This window comes from Erythrolamprus reginae, chromosome 9 (assembly GCF_031021105.1).
Source record: "Erythrolamprus reginae isolate rEryReg1 chromosome 9, rEryReg1.hap1, whole genome shotgun sequence".
Classification (NCBI taxonomy): Eukaryota; Metazoa; Chordata; class Lepidosauria; order Squamata; family Dipsadidae; genus Erythrolamprus; species Erythrolamprus reginae.
Genome location: NC_091958.1, coordinates 8,382,387 through 8,399,768, shown reverse-complemented (window position 1 = coordinate 8,399,768; position 17,382 = coordinate 8,382,387). Strand labels below are relative to the sequence as shown.

At 42.9% G+C, this 17,382-nt stretch overlaps 1 protein-coding gene across 1 annotated transcript in view; it reads right to left on the bottom strand.

Moving 5' to 3' along the window:
* Positions 1-17,382, bottom strand: part of LOC139172477 (ATP-binding cassette sub-family C member 12-like) — an 82,184-nt gene that overhangs the window by 25,334 nt on the left and 39,468 nt on the right. Inside the window, exons 18-29 of the mRNA XM_070761625.1 lie at positions 17,212-17,271; positions 16,232-16,291; positions 15,138-15,197; positions 14,856-14,915; positions 12,665-12,724; positions 12,337-12,396; positions 12,091-12,113; positions 8,315-8,373; positions 7,529-7,623; positions 5,063-5,166; positions 3,617-3,814; positions 913-1,139 (exon numbers count right to left, since the gene is read on the bottom strand). Coding sequence (XP_070617726.1) covers positions 913-1,139; positions 3,617-3,814; positions 5,063-5,166; positions 7,529-7,623; positions 8,315-8,373; positions 12,091-12,113; positions 12,337-12,396; positions 12,665-12,724; positions 14,856-14,915; positions 15,138-15,197; positions 16,232-16,291; positions 17,212-17,271 — 1,066 coding nt within the window. The remainder of the gene's footprint in view (positions 1-912; positions 1,140-3,616; positions 3,815-5,062; positions 5,167-7,528; positions 7,624-8,314; positions 8,374-12,090; positions 12,114-12,336; positions 12,397-12,664; positions 12,725-14,855; positions 14,916-15,137; positions 15,198-16,231; positions 16,292-17,211; positions 17,272-17,382) is intronic.

Sequence of the window (17,382 nt, the reverse complement as noted above, 5' to 3'; positions counted from 1 at the left end):
ACCTACCTACCTACCTGTCTTTCTATCTATCTACCTATCTATCTATCTATCTATCTATCTATCTATCTATCTATCTATCTACCTACCTACCTACCTACCTACCCACCCACCCAACCCCACCCACCCACCCACCCACCCACCCATCTATCTATCTATCTATCTATCTATCTATCTATCTATCTATCTATCTATCACCTATCTAGCTATCTACCCATCAACCAACCAACCATCAAACAAACCTAGCTACCTAGCTATCTCTACTCATCAATCATTGAATCTATCTATCTATCTATCTATCTATCTATCTATCTATCTACCTACCTACCTACCTACCTATCTATCTATCTATCTATCTCTACCCATCAACCAACCAACCATCAAACCAACCTAGCTAGCTAGCTACCTAGCTATCTCTACCCATCAATCAATGAACCTATCTATCTATCTATCTATCTATCTATCTATCTATCTATCTATCTATCTATCTCTACCCATCAACCTACCTACCTACCTACCTATCTCTGCCCATCAACCAGCCAACCAAACTACCTATCTATCTATCTACCTACCTACCTTGCATTATCTATCTATCTATCTATCTATCTACCCTCTCTATCATCTATCATATGATCATATGTGCCATATGCGCAGTGGTTAGAGTGCAGTACTGCAGGCTACTTCTGCTGGCTGCTGGCTGCCTGCAATCTCACCAAGCTCAAGGATGACTCAGCCTTCCATCCTTCCAAGGTGGCTAAAATGAGGACCCAGATTGTTGGGGAGCAACAGGCTGATTCTGTAAACCACCTAGAAGGGGCTATATTAAAACAATGTAAAGCGATGTATAAGTGCTGCTGCTCTCAATCCTCTATGTATAAAATATTCGCCACACCCATGCAGAGAAATCCCACTTACTGGAAGAGCAGAATGAAGATGATGGTTAGCACAGCCATGCCGATGAGGAGGTAAGGAAAGACAACGGTGACAATGGTAAAGATGGCCAGGAGCCCGGAAAACTGCAGCAGGAAGTTCTCGAGATAAAAGGGCAATTGCGTATCCACATCATCCATATCCTTAGAGAAACGGTTTATAATTCTGCCGGTGGGATTGGTATCAAAGAAATTCATTGGACTGTTCAAGATCTGTAAATAAGCGGATAGGTGTTATGGGGGGAGGAGGGAAAAGAGAACTGCGGCGCCTAAAACACGATTTAAGTATTGCCCACAAGATCATATGCCGCAACGTCCTTCCGGTCAACGACTACTTCAGCTTCAACCGCAACAACACAAGAGCACAAAACAGATTCAAACTTAATATTAACCGCTCCAAACTTGACTGTAAAAAATATGACTTTAACAATTGAGTTGTCGAAGCGTGGAACTCATTACCGGACTCAATAGTGTCAACCCCTAACCCCCAACATTTCTCCCTTAGACTCTCCACGATTGACCTCTCCAGGTTCCTAAGAGGCCAGTAAGGGGCGTATATAAGTGCACTGATGTGCCTATCGTCCCCTGTCCAATTGTCTTTCCTTATCTCATATATTATATATATTCTCTCCTTATCTATATATCTATATCTATAACTATATCTATATCTATATCTATATCTATATCTATATCTATATCTATCTATCTATCTATAATATATATATCATATATATTCTCTCCCTATCTCTTATATCATATATATTCTCTCCCTCCCATCTACTTCTCTTCTTTTTTACTTTCTATCTTTATATATATTACTTAATGTCTATTCTCTTCCATATGTATTGTATATTGGACAAAGAATAAATAAATAAATAAAAATACTACAATATGCAACAAACACAAGGTGACCTCCAGGTTAGAGGACTTCAATTCCCAGAATTCTTACTTATGTTTAAGCAGGTTGGGAAATTCTGGGAGATGAAGTTTATGTAACTAGAAAGCGGGTGGCATTTAACAGATGGCCGAGCCCTATCAACCCAGTCTGCAAAGCCAGCCATAATTTGAGGAGAACATTCCAACCAGATCCTTTGCTGGAAAGCAATATCCAACAGAGAATTTAATTGACTTGGAAGAAAACTACTTCCTAGTACCAGATTGTTAGCTGTAAGTGGATTCAGGCCACAAATCTTGCCTGAAACTTGATTTCTGAAATTCATCAAAAAGTTATAATCTTTGCTAAGGTTTTGTGGGTTTTTTTGTTTAGTTTTTATAATTGAATCAATGAATGTGAGAGATTTCCGTAGAAATGTTCTTTTGGCTTTGAGGAAAAATCCAGACCTGACCTCCTTGTCTGTGCTATATTCCATATCTGCCTGTCTGTCTATCTGTCTGACAGACAGATAGAAGATGGATGGATGGGTGTATAGATAGATAGATGATATCTAGATAGATATGATCTATCTATCTATCTATCTATCTATCTATCTATCTATCTATCCATCCATCCATCCATCCATCCATCCATCCATCCATCCATCCATCCATCCATCTTCCACATGTCTATCATCTATCTGCCTGCCTTCCCGCCCATACTTCCCTCCCTCCATATCTGTCTGTCTGTCTATCTTCTATCTATCACCTATCTATCTCTCTTTCCCCCCCCCCTCTCTCTCTATCTACATACCTACCTACCTATCATCTCTATCATCTGTCTGTCTAGCTGTCTGTTTGTCTGTCTGTCTATCACCTATCATTAATATTTAGAATCTAAGCCAATCCCAGCAGATTCCGAGAAAGATGCAACTAAGTCAAAGAGAAACCTTTACAGAAGGGGCTATTCAATTATCCCTGGCAAATGACCTGTATTCAGAAGACCTGTAGAGTAAGGACCATTGTTACTTGCAGGGACAGATTGTTCTGCAAATGACAGCCACAACCAAGAAGGCCTGTTGCATCCTCACTAGTCACCCACTTTGGAATAAGCAAATCCTCCATCCCAAAGTCTCTGATGGGCAGTATTGGATTGTGACTTATGGGCATAATTCCCTCTAAGCTGAGCAGGTGAGCAATCGCTCACTTAAAAATCATCATCAACTCAGAGTTTTCCAAACCTGCCCAGAAGCCGAGAGGGAAATTTTATTATTATTTCTGTGTCGCCCAGTCCTGAAGGGACTGCCGCTCAGACACTATACTTTTCCGCCCACCCCAAAAAAAATTTAGAGAGAACACTGCTTATGGGTACACACTATGTTAAGGCACAGTGCATTGAATAATTGCTGAAGCCCTGTTGGGGAGCAACTGTTCTGGTTGAGAAGCAGGGCTTAAGAGGGACAATATCTGGAATTGTTATGTAAACACAAGAGGGCAGGTTCTCTCTCCTGCCCCCCTTGTCCTTGAACCTTATGTGGTCTTTCCCAGGTAAAAACTAGCGATGGGGAGATTCCTGTAGAATGGGCATACTTCAATAAAGTAGCTTGCTTGAATGCTACAAATGTAGGTCTGATTGTTCATGCCTGATGGGCATTGGACATTTTCCAATGTCCCAATTGGACATTGGGCATTTTCTGACATACATACACACACAAATTAGGTTTATAAAATTAACTTTGCTTCCTTTGCCCTATCAAATAAAATAAAATAAAATAAAAATGGAATCACCATGATGGTTAATCAAAGTTTAGTGATACCTTGTAAAACATGATGTTGTGGAGGTTGGAGGCGGCTCGTAAGGTCAACTTAGTGAAACTGTAAGCTTTGATGAAACTCAGGACAATCATGGACACCAGGCTCATCCCAAAGACCAGCTGGTAGAAATGGAGCCGAGGATTGTCGGTGATGCTGCCTTTATCACAGGTTTTGTTTTGAGGATGGTTACAAGTTGTGTTCTGAAGAGCAGATTTGAAGCAAACAAAGAAGAAATGCTTTTCCTCGGTTATATATCTATCTTGGTCAAGAAGGATATAGCAACTAATTTCGAAAAAAATTGAAAGTTAGAGGTGGTAGACCCAGATGATAAAAATAGGAGGAAGGGGGCAGCATTAGAGGTGGGGCAGCACAGCAAGTAGAGTGCTGTACTACAGGCCACTGAAGCTGACTAGATCTGTAGGTCAGTGGTTCAGATCTCATCACCGGCTCAAGGTTGACTCAACCTTCGATCCTTCCAAGGTGGGTAAAATGAGGACCCGGATTGGTGGGTAAAATCCTTCTGAGGTGGGTAAAATGAGGACAATCCTAGGCCTAGAAAGCCTAGAACTATGACGCCTAAAACACGATCTGAGCATTGCCCACAAGATCATATGCTGCAATGTCTTACCAGTCAATGACTACTTCAGCTTCAACCGCAATAAGACAAGAGCACGCACCAGATTCAAACTTAATACGAACCGCGCCAAACTTGACTGTAAAAAATATGATTACAACAATCGAGTTATCGAAGCTTGGAACTCACTACTGGACTCAATTGTGTCAACCCCTAACCCCCAACACTTCTCCCTTAGACTCTCCACGATTGACCTCTCCAGGTTCCTAAGAGGTCAGTAAGGGGCGTACATAAGTGCACTGGTGTGCCTTTCGTCCCCTGTCCAATTGTCTTTCCTTTTTTTTCACCTATCTTATATATTCTCTTCCTTTCATATATCCTCTCCTCTAAGTTCACCTTCACCCTCTTTTTATATTATCACATGTCTATTTTCTTCCTATGTATTTATGTATTGGACAAATGAATAAATAAAAAATAAAATAAAAAAATAAAAAATATGCTGTCTCTGTTGCTAACATGTTTTAAGCCACCCTGAATCTAAGGAGAAGGGTGGCATAGAAAATAGAATAAATAAATAAATAAATAATATGCCTACAATAGTAGGTATACCTGATATAATGTATTTAATGTATAAATATAGATAAAGGAAAAGATATACGTTTAAGAGATAGCTACAACATTGGAATGGAGTTCCAACTTCCAAACTTCATGAAGTCTTACTTTACTTTTTTTTGTTTGCCATCACAGGCAGGTAGAGGACCACATAAACCAGGGAATTCTGGGAGTTGGAGTCCATGTGCCTTTAGATTATGAAGGTAGGGCATACCCTGATATCAATGGAATGATATTTTGATGCCAAATGGCACTTACTTACCCCCGATCCTTGCTTTAACCAGAAACTCAACCACCAGCTGCTAAAGCCTGAGCTGGCAATCATCAGAAGAAAGAGAAAAACGATGCCAAGCCACAGTAGGAGACCTAGAAGCAAGTGTAGACACGGGATGTCAAACCAGGTTGCATTCCCGAGGAAATGAAGGCTGAGTTCACACTCAGTGAACCACTTAAGATGAACCACTTAAGACGAAGAGCTAGCAGCTGAACTTTATCTATCTATCTATCTATCTATCTATCTATCTATCTATCTATCTATCTATCTATCTATCTATCTATCTATCTAATCTATCTATCTATCTATCTATCTATCTATCTATCTATCTATCTATCTATCTATCTATCTATCTATTTATTTATTGGATTTGTATGCCGCCCCTCTCTGTAGACTCGGGGTGGCTAACAACAGTAATAAAAAACATCATGCAAATCCAATACTAAAAACAACTAAAATACCCTTATTTGTAAAACTAAACATCCATACAAACAAACATACCATGCATAAATTATAAAGGCTTAGGGGGAAAGAGTATCTCAGTCCCCCCATGCCTGATGACAGAGGTGGGTTTTAAGGAGCTTACGAAAGGCAAGGAGGGTGGGGGCAATTCTAATCTCTGGGGGGAGTTGATTCCAGAGGGTCGGGGCCGCCACAGAGAAGGCTCTTCCCCTGGGCCCCGCCAAGTGACATTGTTTTGTTGACGGGACCCGGAGGAGACCAACTCTGTGGGACCTAACCGGTCGCTGGGATTCGTGCGGCAGAAAGCGGTCCCTGAGATAATCTGAAGCTCAAGGGCAAGGCCCGAGAGAGTCAGTCTCCCTCCCTCCCTACCCCCACCTCTCTCAAGACCTTGCAGGTCTTCTAGTCCAATACCCTGCTGAAACAAGAGACTCTATACCAGGGGTAGGCAAAGTTGGCTCTTCTATGACTTGTGGACTTCAACTCCCAGAATCCCTGAGCCAATCATGCTAGCTCAGGGATTCTGGGAGTTGAAGCCCACATGTCATAGAAGAGCCAACTTTGCCTATCCCTGCTCTATACCATTATTTCTAGGTTGCTTCTCTCCTTGATTAATTTCTCCCCATTGCTTCTTGTCCTGCCTTCTGGTGCTTTGGAGAAGAGCTTGACTCCCTCTTGTCTATGGCAGCCCCTTAAATATCTGAAAGCTGCTGTCATGTCACTCCTTGTCCTTCTTTTCATTAGACTAGCCATGCCCAGTTCCTGCAACTGTTCTTTGTGTGTTTTAGCTTCCAGTCCCCTCATCATCTTTGCTGCTGTTTTGCACACTTCATCCAGAATCTCTTCATCTTTTTCTATAATTTATTTATTAATTTATTAATTAGATTTGTATGCAAATAATGCATTTCATTTGTATGAAAGGCAGATGCCTCTTTTGCAAGGCAACGAAAGAAAAAGCAAAATGCTAAGTTACTTGTAGGGCATTAAATACTTGACCTCAAAATCAAGCTATCAAGGCTTCTAAATCAGTCCCAAAAGTATTCGGAAGATCAATTTTTCCAAGTTGATTTCAATTCCCACCATGTGTCTTTGGCACATTATGCCATCATATCCAGATATTATATATACAGTGGTACCTCATCTTACGAAAGCCTCTTCTAACAAACTTTTCAAGATACGAACCCGGTGTTTAAGATTTTTTTGCCTCTTCTTCCGAACTATTTTCACCTTACGAACCCAAGCAGCTGCTGCTGGGATGAAGGGGTTTCTTTTCCCCCCCTTTTTTGAAGAAAGAAAAGGGAGGGGCAGCTTGGAGGAGTAAAGATTTTGCATGCTTGCAAAAGCACTGAAACGGTATCTTTTTAAGAAAGAAAAGGGAGGGGCAGCTTGGAGGAGTAAAGATTTTGCATGATTGCAAAGGCACTGAAACGGTGTCTATTTAAGAAAGAAAAGGGAGGGGCAGCTTGGAGGAGTAAAGATTTTGCATGATTGCAAAGGCACTGAAATGATGTCTTTTTAAGAAAGAAAAGGGAGGGGCAGCTTGGAGGAGTAAAGATTTTGCATGCTTGCAAAGGCACTGAAACTGTGTCTTTTGAAGAAAGAAAAGGGAGAGGCGCTCCCCTTGCCTTTCTTCCTTCCCACTCACCCTTTAGCCTAGCCTTACTTCTTCCACCCGCCCCCTTTAGCTGCTCCTCCCTGCCCTCTGTTCGCCTCCCTTCTAAAGTTTGAGATTTTCCTGAAGGATTTGCACGAATTATTTGCTTTTACATTGATTCCTATGGGAAACATTGTTTCATCTTACAAACTTTTCACTTTACGAACCTTCTCCTGGAACCAATTAAGTTCGTATGATGAGGTACCACTGTATATAATACAGGTGTGTTTGTCTGTCCATGCATACGCACACCTAGCCCACATGCCTCTATGACCTTTGCAGAAATTTACCATGAACAAATGCATTTCAGAAATTGTGCAACCGGTTGTGGCATGTACCTCCAGATGACTTGATATAAGTGTAGTAGGTTTCCCATTTGATCGAACCTTCTGCCTTCTCCTCTTTTTGAATCAGCTGGTATTCAGGAGCTGCGGCAGAAATCACGAAGCATTTATTCACACACTTACCCAGGGATGACAATTCTCATGCATTTCCAAGCAAAGTTGGACGTCGGTTGAGCCCAGTTACTCAAATGAACGTTTGCAGCTTCGCAAGGGCCTCTCCCCCATGCCCCGCCATTACCCCCGCGATGAAGCCATATGGAAAATGCTCCTTTTGTATCTCTAATGGCTCTTGAATGAATGGAAGCCCGTGACAAGAATGCAATTGGAGGGGAGATTGATTTACCTGAAGTGATCAATACTGCCAGCAGCTGGGATGCAAAACCCAATTGATTTTCTTATTCTCCTCGTTTGATTGTGAACAAAGGAGGGGCAGGTCAAAAAGAAAACTGCCCCAAGGGGCTGATTTAGCTTGGAGTTTGAGCTTCTTCTTCTTCTTCTTCTTCTTCTTCTTCTTCTTCTTCTTCTTCTTCTTCTTCTTCTTCTTCTTCTTCTTCTTTTCTTCTTCTTCTTCTCCTTCTCCCTTTTCTCCTTCTTCTTCTTCTCCTTCTCCCTCTTCTTCTTCTTCTTTTCTTCTTCTTCTTCTTCTTCTTCTTCTCCTTCTCCCTTTTCTTCTTCTTCTTTTCTTCTTTTCTTCTCCTTCTCCTTCTCCCTTTTCTTCTTCTTCTTTTCTTCTTCTTCTTCTTCTTCTTCCTCCTCCTCCTCCCCTCCTCCTCCTCCTCCTCCTTCTCCTTCTCCTCCTCCTTCTCCTCCTCCTCCTCTTCTTCTTCCTTCTCCTCCTCCTACTTCCTCCTCTCCTTTGGAACTTTTTAGACAAAGAATTCACCAGGCCCCTCTCTGTGGTCTTTTACTTAATTTTGAATTTTTAAAAAATGCATTCCAAGAACTTCCATTCAGTTTGGGGGAAGCACCTTCTGGCATGCCTATCCTTAAATATATTTGAGGAGATATGGTAAGCCTTTCTAGTGGAGGATCATAATGGCTCAGTGGTTAAGACACTGAGGTTGTCATCTGCAAAGCCAGCAGCCCAGGTTTGAGACCCAAGCAATACAGATGGGGTGAGCTCCCGTCCTCAGCTCAGTTCCTGCCAAACTAGCAGTTCAAAAGCAGGCAAAGGCAAGTAGATAAACAGGTACCACTTTGGTGGTGATATCATGTTGGCCACATGACCAGCTATAAGGTTCCCGAGTTAGAACACCCTTACTACAAGTAAATTCTACGAAGGAGGTTGTCCAGACAAAATAATTTGTTTCTAGAATCGTTACAGAGATGAACATGAAACAAGCTATTCTTCCACTACTTCTTTAGCAAAATAAATACCTTGCTTATGTATGTTCTGTCTGGGTCACTACAGAAGCCAATACCAACCCAAAAAGAGAAGCCAGACACACTGGTAAAAGGCAAAGGCAGTTTTATAAAATTCAAGAAAAACACAGGTAACAGAAAATGTCCTTACAAACAGGAAAATGCTGTATCTTCAGATATATCCACGAAGGCAAAAGTCCATGCAGCAATACAGGATTCTTGCTGCCAAGCCTAGGCTGTAGATAGCAGACCTACACCTCCCACGGGTCTTCCAAAACTGCTGGGCCACAAGCCAGGAACAGAGACGCCGAGAAACAAGACAGGATAACGCCACTCCAAACTGATAACACTCCACATGGCTTCAAGGGCTTGCCTGCCTTTTAAACCCTGCTAAGGAGGACCACACCCAAACCCAGCTGTTCCTAATTCAGTGCTGATAATACTTCTTTAATTGCTCCTTTCTTTGATCTGAACGTCTCTGTCGCATGTCAATGACAGCTTGTGCGTCATCACCTAATGACTCCAAGCTACTGGCTGGGGAGAAACCCCCCCCCCGGGGCTCTCATGCTGTTCTCCTTCATCCCATTCCTGATTTTCCTCTCCCCCATCCGACTGTTCCGCCCCCTCCTCTTCGCTGTCATCCTCCTCCGGGCATGGAGCCAGCAGAGACACAACTGGTCCCTGAGCAGCCTCAGGCTGAATCACAACAATGTACATCAACTATTTGGTGTGTACTACAATTTGATGACGGGGGAGGGGGAGCATACTTATTTCACACTGACTTTCCAACAATAATTTGACCTCAAAAGTATCAAGGCCTAAACCAGAAGTAATTATCTAAGCATGCCTGGGTGTTTTTGCACTCCACAGTGAGATTTGGGGATTTAATCACATAGAAAAACAAAGTGAAACTTACTTCTGATTGTTCCTTTTTCAATGTTTTTCTTACTCTCTGTACGATCAGGCTTATCAAAACCTTGGGAGTTGAAAAGTAAAAGGAGTGTCAAGCTAATACAGTGATACCTTGTCTTACAAACTTAATTGGTTCCGGGACGAGGTTCTTAAGGTGAAAAGTTTGTAAGACGAAACAATGTTTCCCATAGGAATCAATGGAAAAGTGATTAATGCGTGCAAGCCCAAAATTCACCCCTTTTGCCTCGAAACCCCACCTGTGGACCTCTGTGTTTTTGCGATGCTGCGATTTCATTGAGGTTCCCCTCGCTGGGAAACCCCACCTCTGGACTTTTGTTGCTAGCGAAGTGCCCGTTTTTGCACTGCTGGGATTCCCCTGCAGCATTACAAAAACACAGAAGTCCAGAGGTAGGGTTTCCCATGGAGAGGAGCCTCAGGGAAATCCCAGCAGCACAAAAATGGGTGCTTCGCTGGCAACGGAAGTCCAGAGGTGGGGCATCCCAGTGGCGGCGGTGGGTTTGTAAGGTGAAAATAGTTTGTAAGAAGAGGCAAAAAAATCTTAAACCCCGGGTTTGTATCTCAAAAAGTTTGTATAACGAGCAGTGTTCCCTCTAATTTTTTGTGGGGGTGGGCGGAAAAGTGTAGTGTCTGAGCAGCAGTCCCTTTGGGACTGGGCGGCACAGAAATATTAAATAAATAAACAAACAAACAAACAAATAAAAAACCCACCCTGTTTTGCCTCAGAGAATTTCAAAATAAAATACTGTACTGTGTGTCTATAACAGTGAGCTCATAATAGGGCAACTCTATCAATATCAAAATGCCACTTAAAAAGTTGAGCTACTTTCAAACTAGATTTTGATTCTCTTCCTTACTCCCATTCTTTTTCTTTCTCTTTTCCTTCCTCTCTTTTTTCTATCTGTTTCTCTCTCTTCCTCTCTTCCTCTCTCTCTCCTTCCCTCTCAATCTTTCCCTCTCGGCTTCTGGGCAGGTTTGAAAAACTCTGAGTTGATTATGATTTTTAAGTGAGCGATTGCTCACTGCTCAGCTTAGAGGGAACTATGATAACGAGGCGTTTGTAAGATGAGGTATCACTGTATTTGTGGGTGACTGTAAGGAAACATTCTTATTTCACACCGACTTTACAACATTAATTTGACCTCAAAAGTACTAAGACCTAATCTGGCAACAGATATCTAAAGATGTCGGGGTGCTTTTGTACTCCATAGGAGTTGAGAGTGAGATTTGGGGATTTAATCGTGGAAGAAGACAAAATGAAACTTACTTCTGCTTGTTCCTTCTTCAAAATCTTTCTTAGTCTTTCTATCATCAGGCTTATCAGCAAAACCTTGGGAGATGAAAATGGAAGTTAATATTTGCGATGGAGAAAGCATTCTTATTTCACACTGACTTTGCAACATGAATTTGACCTCAAAAGTACCAAGGTCTAACCTTGAAGCAGATATCTAAGCAAGCCTGGGTGCTTTTGCACTCCACAGGGGTTGACAGTGAGATTTAGGGATTTAACCGCACATGTAGACAAAGTGAAACTTACTTATACTTTTTCCTTTTTGAAGGTCTTTTTTAGTCTCTGTTTCATCAGGCTCATCAAAACCTTGGGGGATGAAAAGTGAAGGTAAAGTCTGTTCTGCCGGCTTCTAGTTCAAGCCTCCAATGAAAAGGAAAGTGGTTCAAAACAGACACACACACGCAGTAGAATTCCAGTACATGTTTTTTAATCTCAACAAAAGAGAAGCAACACTCCCTTTTAGAATTCAAAGGGATTTCTTGTATAAACAAGGCAGTAATGGATTACAGTCCCATAACAAGGCAAGCAATAAATCAGCCATAAACCAGTACTGTGCAGTTCGGCACAAATACTGTTTGTTCCAGACATGGCAAAACTTACAAGGATTTCTTTTCTCAAATTCCGTGACTCCCAACAACTACGATCAGATAAACTCCACGCTGCTAAGCTCGCACGTTGCCAACATAACAGCTGCTATAATTACGTGAGCCCCATCCAACCACAGGTGGATTCTCTATCGCCTGTAATAGTTCTTCAGTTGTTCTCTCCTATGCATAACTCTACGCATACGTGGGTCTATCAATTCATCATCCGAATCTACCGAAGATAATGGAGATTGGCTTCCTGGGCTGTCTGCCAAGCCCCCCTCTTCCAAGTCACCCCCACCTTCTTCTTCTTCCGAGGAAACTTCACTACCTGACTCTGTCGGCAATAAAACAGGCCTATGACATGTTGATGTTTCCCCTGCATCCACCTCCACATTCCTTGGGGCAGGAGCTGGGCCAGAGCAAACCACAACAAAGTCAGGGTAAAGTCAATACTTGTGTGTATAGGAGCATTCTTATTTCACATTGACTTTGCAACATTAATTTGACCCCAAAAGCACCAAGGTCTAACCTTGAAGCAGATATCTAAGCAAGCCTGGGTTCTTTTGCACTCCACAGGGGTTGACAGTGAGATTTGGGGATTTAATCAGGCAAGGAGACAAAATGAAACTTACTTCTGCTTATTCCTTCTTCAAGCTCTTTCTTACTCTCTGTATCATCAGACTCATCAAAACCTTGGGGGATGAAAAGTTAAGGGAGAGTCAAGCTAATACTTATAGGGGGGGATCTTTCTCACTTCACACTGACCTTGCAACATTAATTTGACCCCAAAAGCATCAAGGTCTAAACTTGAAGCAATTATCTAAGCAAGTCTGGGTGCCTTTTTATTTATTTAGGCATATATGCCGTCCCACTCTTAGAAGACTCTGGACAGTTCACTGTACTCCATAGTGCTTGACAGTGAGATTTGAGGATTTAATTCTGCAATGAAGTGACACTTACTTTTGCTTATTCCTTTTTCAAGATCTTTCTTAATCTCCGTATCATCAGACGTATCAAAACCTTGGGGGATGAAAAGTGAAGGGAGAGTCAAGCTAATAATTACAGTGGTACCTCGACATACGAGTTTAATTCGTTCCAGACCCGAGCTCGTAAGTCGATCAACTCGCATCTCAAACAAATGCCTTTAGACTTTGTTTTTCGCGCCAAGATAACCGGAAGCAAGGGGATGCTTGCGCCACCTAGTGGAAGCTTGGCTCGTATCCCAAATTTGAGCTCGGGTGTCGAACAGAAATTTCACTCACGTCACGGCTCGTAACTTGGAATACTCGCATGTGGAGCAGCTCGTATCTAGAGGTACTACTGTATAGGGGGGGGAGCATTCTTACTGCACACTGACTTTGCAACATTAATTTGACCTCAAAAGTCTAACCTTGAAGCAGATATTTATTTATTTATTTATTTATTTATTCATTCATTCATTTATTGGATTTCTATGCCGCCCCTCTCCGTAGACTCGGGATGGCTAACAACAGTAATAAAAATAGCATATAACAATCCAATATTAAAAAAGTTAAAAACCCTTATTATAAAACCAAACATACATACAGACATACCATGCATAAAATTGTAAAGGCCTAGGGGGAAACAGCATCTCAATTCCCCCATGCCTGGTGGCAGAGGTGGGTTTTAAGTAGCTTACGAAAGGCAAGGAGGATGGGGGCAATTCTAATCTCTGGGGGGAGTTGGTTCCAGGGGGCCGGGGGCTACCACAGAGAAGGCTCTTCCCCCGGGTCCCACCAAGCGACATTGTTTAGTCGACAGGACCTGGAGAATACCCACTCTGTGGGACCTAACTGGTCGCTGGGATTCGTGCAGCAGAAGGCGGTCCCTGAGATAATCAAGGAAGCCTGGGTGCTTTTGCGCTCCACAGGGGTTGACAGTGAGATTTGGGGATTTAATCGCACATGTAGACAAAGTGAAACTTACTTATGCTTTTTCCTTCTTTAAGGTCTTTTTTAGTCTCTGTTTCATCAGGCTCATCAAAACCTTGGGGGATGAAAAGTGAAGGTAAAGTCTGTTCTGCCGGCTTCTAGGACAAGCCTCCAATGAAAAGGAAATTGGTTCGAAACAGACACACACACGCAGTACAATTCCAGTAAATGTTTTTTATCGCAACAAAAGAGAAGCAAAACTCCATTTTAGAATTCAAAGGGATTTCTTGTATAAACAAGGCAGTAATGGATTACAGTCCCATAACAAGGCAAGCAATAAATCAGCAATAAACCAGTACTGTTTACAAGGATTTCTTTTCTTAAACTCCGTGACTCCCAACAACTACGATCAGATAAACTCCACGCTGCTAAGCCCGCATGCTGCCAATATATCAGCTGCTATAATTATGTGAGCCCCACCCAACCACTGGTGGATTCTCTATCGCCTGTAATAGTTCTTCAGTTGTTCTCTCCTATGCATAACTCTACGCATACGTGGGTCTATCAATTCATCATCCGAATCTACCCAAGATAATGGAGATTGGCTTCCTGAGCTGTCTGCCAAGACCCCCTCTTCCAAGTCACCCCCCACCTTCTTCTTCCGAGGAAACTTCACTACCTGACTCTGTCGGCAATAAAACAGGCCTATGACATGTTGATGTTTCGCCTGCATCCACCTCCACATTCCTTGGGGCAGGAGCTGGGCCAGAGCAAACCACAACAAAGTCAAGGTAAAGTCAATACTTGTATGTATGGGAGCATTCTTATTTCACATTGACTTTGCAACATTAATTTGACCCCAAAAGCACCAAGGTCTAACCTTGAAGCAGATATCTAAGCAAGCCTGGGTTCTTTTGCACTCCACAGGGGTTGACAGTGAGATCTAGGGGTTTAATCGGGCAAGAAGACAAATTAAAACTCACTCCTGCTTGTTCCCTTTTCAAGATCTATCTCTGTTTCATCAGGCTTATCAAAACCTTAGGAGATAAAAATTGAAGGGAGAGTGTCAAGCTAATTTTTTTTTTGGGGGGGGGCAGAAAGCATTCTTATCTCACACTAACTTTGCAACATTAATTTGACCTCAAAAGTACCAAGGTTTAACCTGGAAGCAGATATCTAAAGAAGTCTGGGTGCTTTTGTACTCCACAGGGGTTGACAGTGAGATTTGGGGAGTTAATCGCACAGGAAAACAAACGTACCTCTGCTTGTTCCTCTTTCAAGGTGTTTCTTAGTCTCTGTATCTTCAGGTTTATCAAAACCTTGGAGGATGAAAATTGGAGAGAGAGTGTCAAGCTAATATTTGTGTGTGTTGGGGGGGCATTCTTATTTCACGCTGCCTTTGCAACATTAATTTGACCTCAAAAGTACCATAGTCTAACCAGCAGCAGATATCCAAGCAAGCCTGGGTACTTTTGCACTCCACAAAAGTTGACAGTGAGATTTGGGGATTTAAACGCACAGGAAGACAAAGTGAAACCTACTTGTACTTGTTCCTACTTCATGGTCTTCCTGAGTCTCTGTATCATCATGGTCATCGAAATCTTGGGAGATGAAAAGAGAAGGGACAGTGTCAGGCTAATATTTGTGTGGGGGTGTGTGGAAAGCATCCCTATTTCACACTGACTTTGCAATATAGTGTTCCCTCGATTTTCGCGGGGGTTGCGTTCCAAGACTGCCCGCGAAAGTCGAATTTCCGCGAAATAGCAGTGCAGAAGTAAAACCACAATTTTTGGCTATGGACAGCCAAAAACTACCCCCACGCACCCTTTTTCAAGGCAGCGCAAGGAGCCGGGCTTGAAGTTGGGGGCGGGGAGCGACGAAAGTGCGGAGGCCGGCAAAGACTGTTTTGAATGTCGGCTGCCCCTGCCCCCCCAGCGCCTCCGGCCCCCTCGTCGCTACCGCCCGCCCGCCGGATCCACCCCTCTCACCGGCTTTCTTGGGACACGGGTCCTCCTGCAGCAGCGCTGGCGGCTACGGCTTCTCATCCTCCTCATTTGGCCGGTAGCCGCTCTGAGCGCTTTGAGAATGCCTGCCCTGCCCCTCCTGCAGTCCCTTAGCTGAGAGCGCTTTCGTCCCAGCTATAAGCGAGGGGGCTGCAGGAGAGGTGGGGCAGGTGTTCTCACAGAGAGGGAGAGAGAGAGGGAGAAAGAGAGAGAGAGCAAGAGCGGGGAGAGTGGAAGGTAGAGAGAGAGAAAAATGATAGAAAAAGGGAGAAAAAAAGAGAAATGAGAAAATGATTGAAGCAGAGAATGACAGGAAAGAAAGAGAAAGAGACAGAGAAGTAACTCTTGGTGATGACGTATGACGTCATCGGGTGGGAAAAACCGTGGTATAGAAAAAAAACAGCGGAGTATTTTTTAATTAATATTTTTTGAAAAACCGTGGTATAGCGGTTTCGCGAGGTTTGAACCCGCGAAAATCAAGGGATCACTGTAATACTTTGACCTTAAAAGTACCAAGATCTAACCTGGAAGCAGATATCTAAAGAAGCCTGGGAGTTGTTTTTTTTTACTCCACAGGGATTGACAGTGAGATTTGGGGATTTAATCGCACAGGAAGACAAAGTCAAACTTACTTGTACTTGTTCCTTTTTCAGGATCTTTCTTAATCTCTATATCATCAGGCTCATCAGAATCTTGGGAGATGAAAAGTGAAGGGAGAGTCAAATTAATATAGCGATATCTCGTCTTACAAATGCCTCGTCATACAAACTTTTTGTGCAACCCGGGGTTTAAGATTTTTTTGCCTCTTCTTACAAACTATTTTCACCTTACAAACCACCGCCGCTGCTGGGATACCCCACCTCCAGACTTCCGTTGCCAGCGAAACACCCGTTTTTGTGCTGCTGGGATTCCCCTGAGGCTCCCCTCCAGGGGAAACCCCACCTCCGGACTTCCGTGTTTTTGTGATGCTGCAGGGGAATCCCAGCAGCTCAAAAATGGGTGCTTTGCTGGCAACGGAAGTCCAGAGGTGGGGTTTCCCAGCGAGGGGAGACTCAGTGAAATCGCAGCATCGCAAAAACACAGAGGTCCGGAGGTGGGGTTTCGAGGACTTCGGTGTTTTTGCGATGCTGCGATTTCACTGATGCTCCCTTTGCTGGGAAACCCCACCTCCGGACTTCCGTTGCCAGCGAAGTGCTTGTTTTTGCACTGCTGGGATTCCCCTGCAGCATCACAAAAACACAGAAGTCCAGAGGTGGGGTTATCCCATGGAGGGGAGCCTCAGGGAAATCCCAGCAGCACAAAAACGGGCGCTTCGGCTGGCAAAAGGGGTGAATTTTGGGCTTGCACGCATTAATCACTTTTCCTTTGATTCCTATGCGAAACATTGTTTCGTCTTACAAACTTTTCACCTTAAGAACCTCGTCCCGGAACCAATTAAGTTTGTAAGACAAGGTATCACTGTACTTGCAATCATTAAAAATAAAAAAGGGGAAAGGAAATTATTTTACCAGAAACTTTCATTTCTGTGGCAGAGATGCGTGAATCGTCATCTTCAATGTCTGACAGTGAGATTTGGGGATTTAATCATGCAAGAAGACAAAGTGAAACTTACTTTTGCTTGTTCCTTCTTCGAGGTCTTTCTTAGTCTCTCCATCATCAGGCTTATCAAAACCTTGTGGGAGGAAAATTGAAGCGAGAGTCAAGCTAATATTTGTAGGTGTGTGTATGGGAAGCATTCTTATTTCGCACTGACTTTGCAACATTAATTTGATCCCAAAAGTAC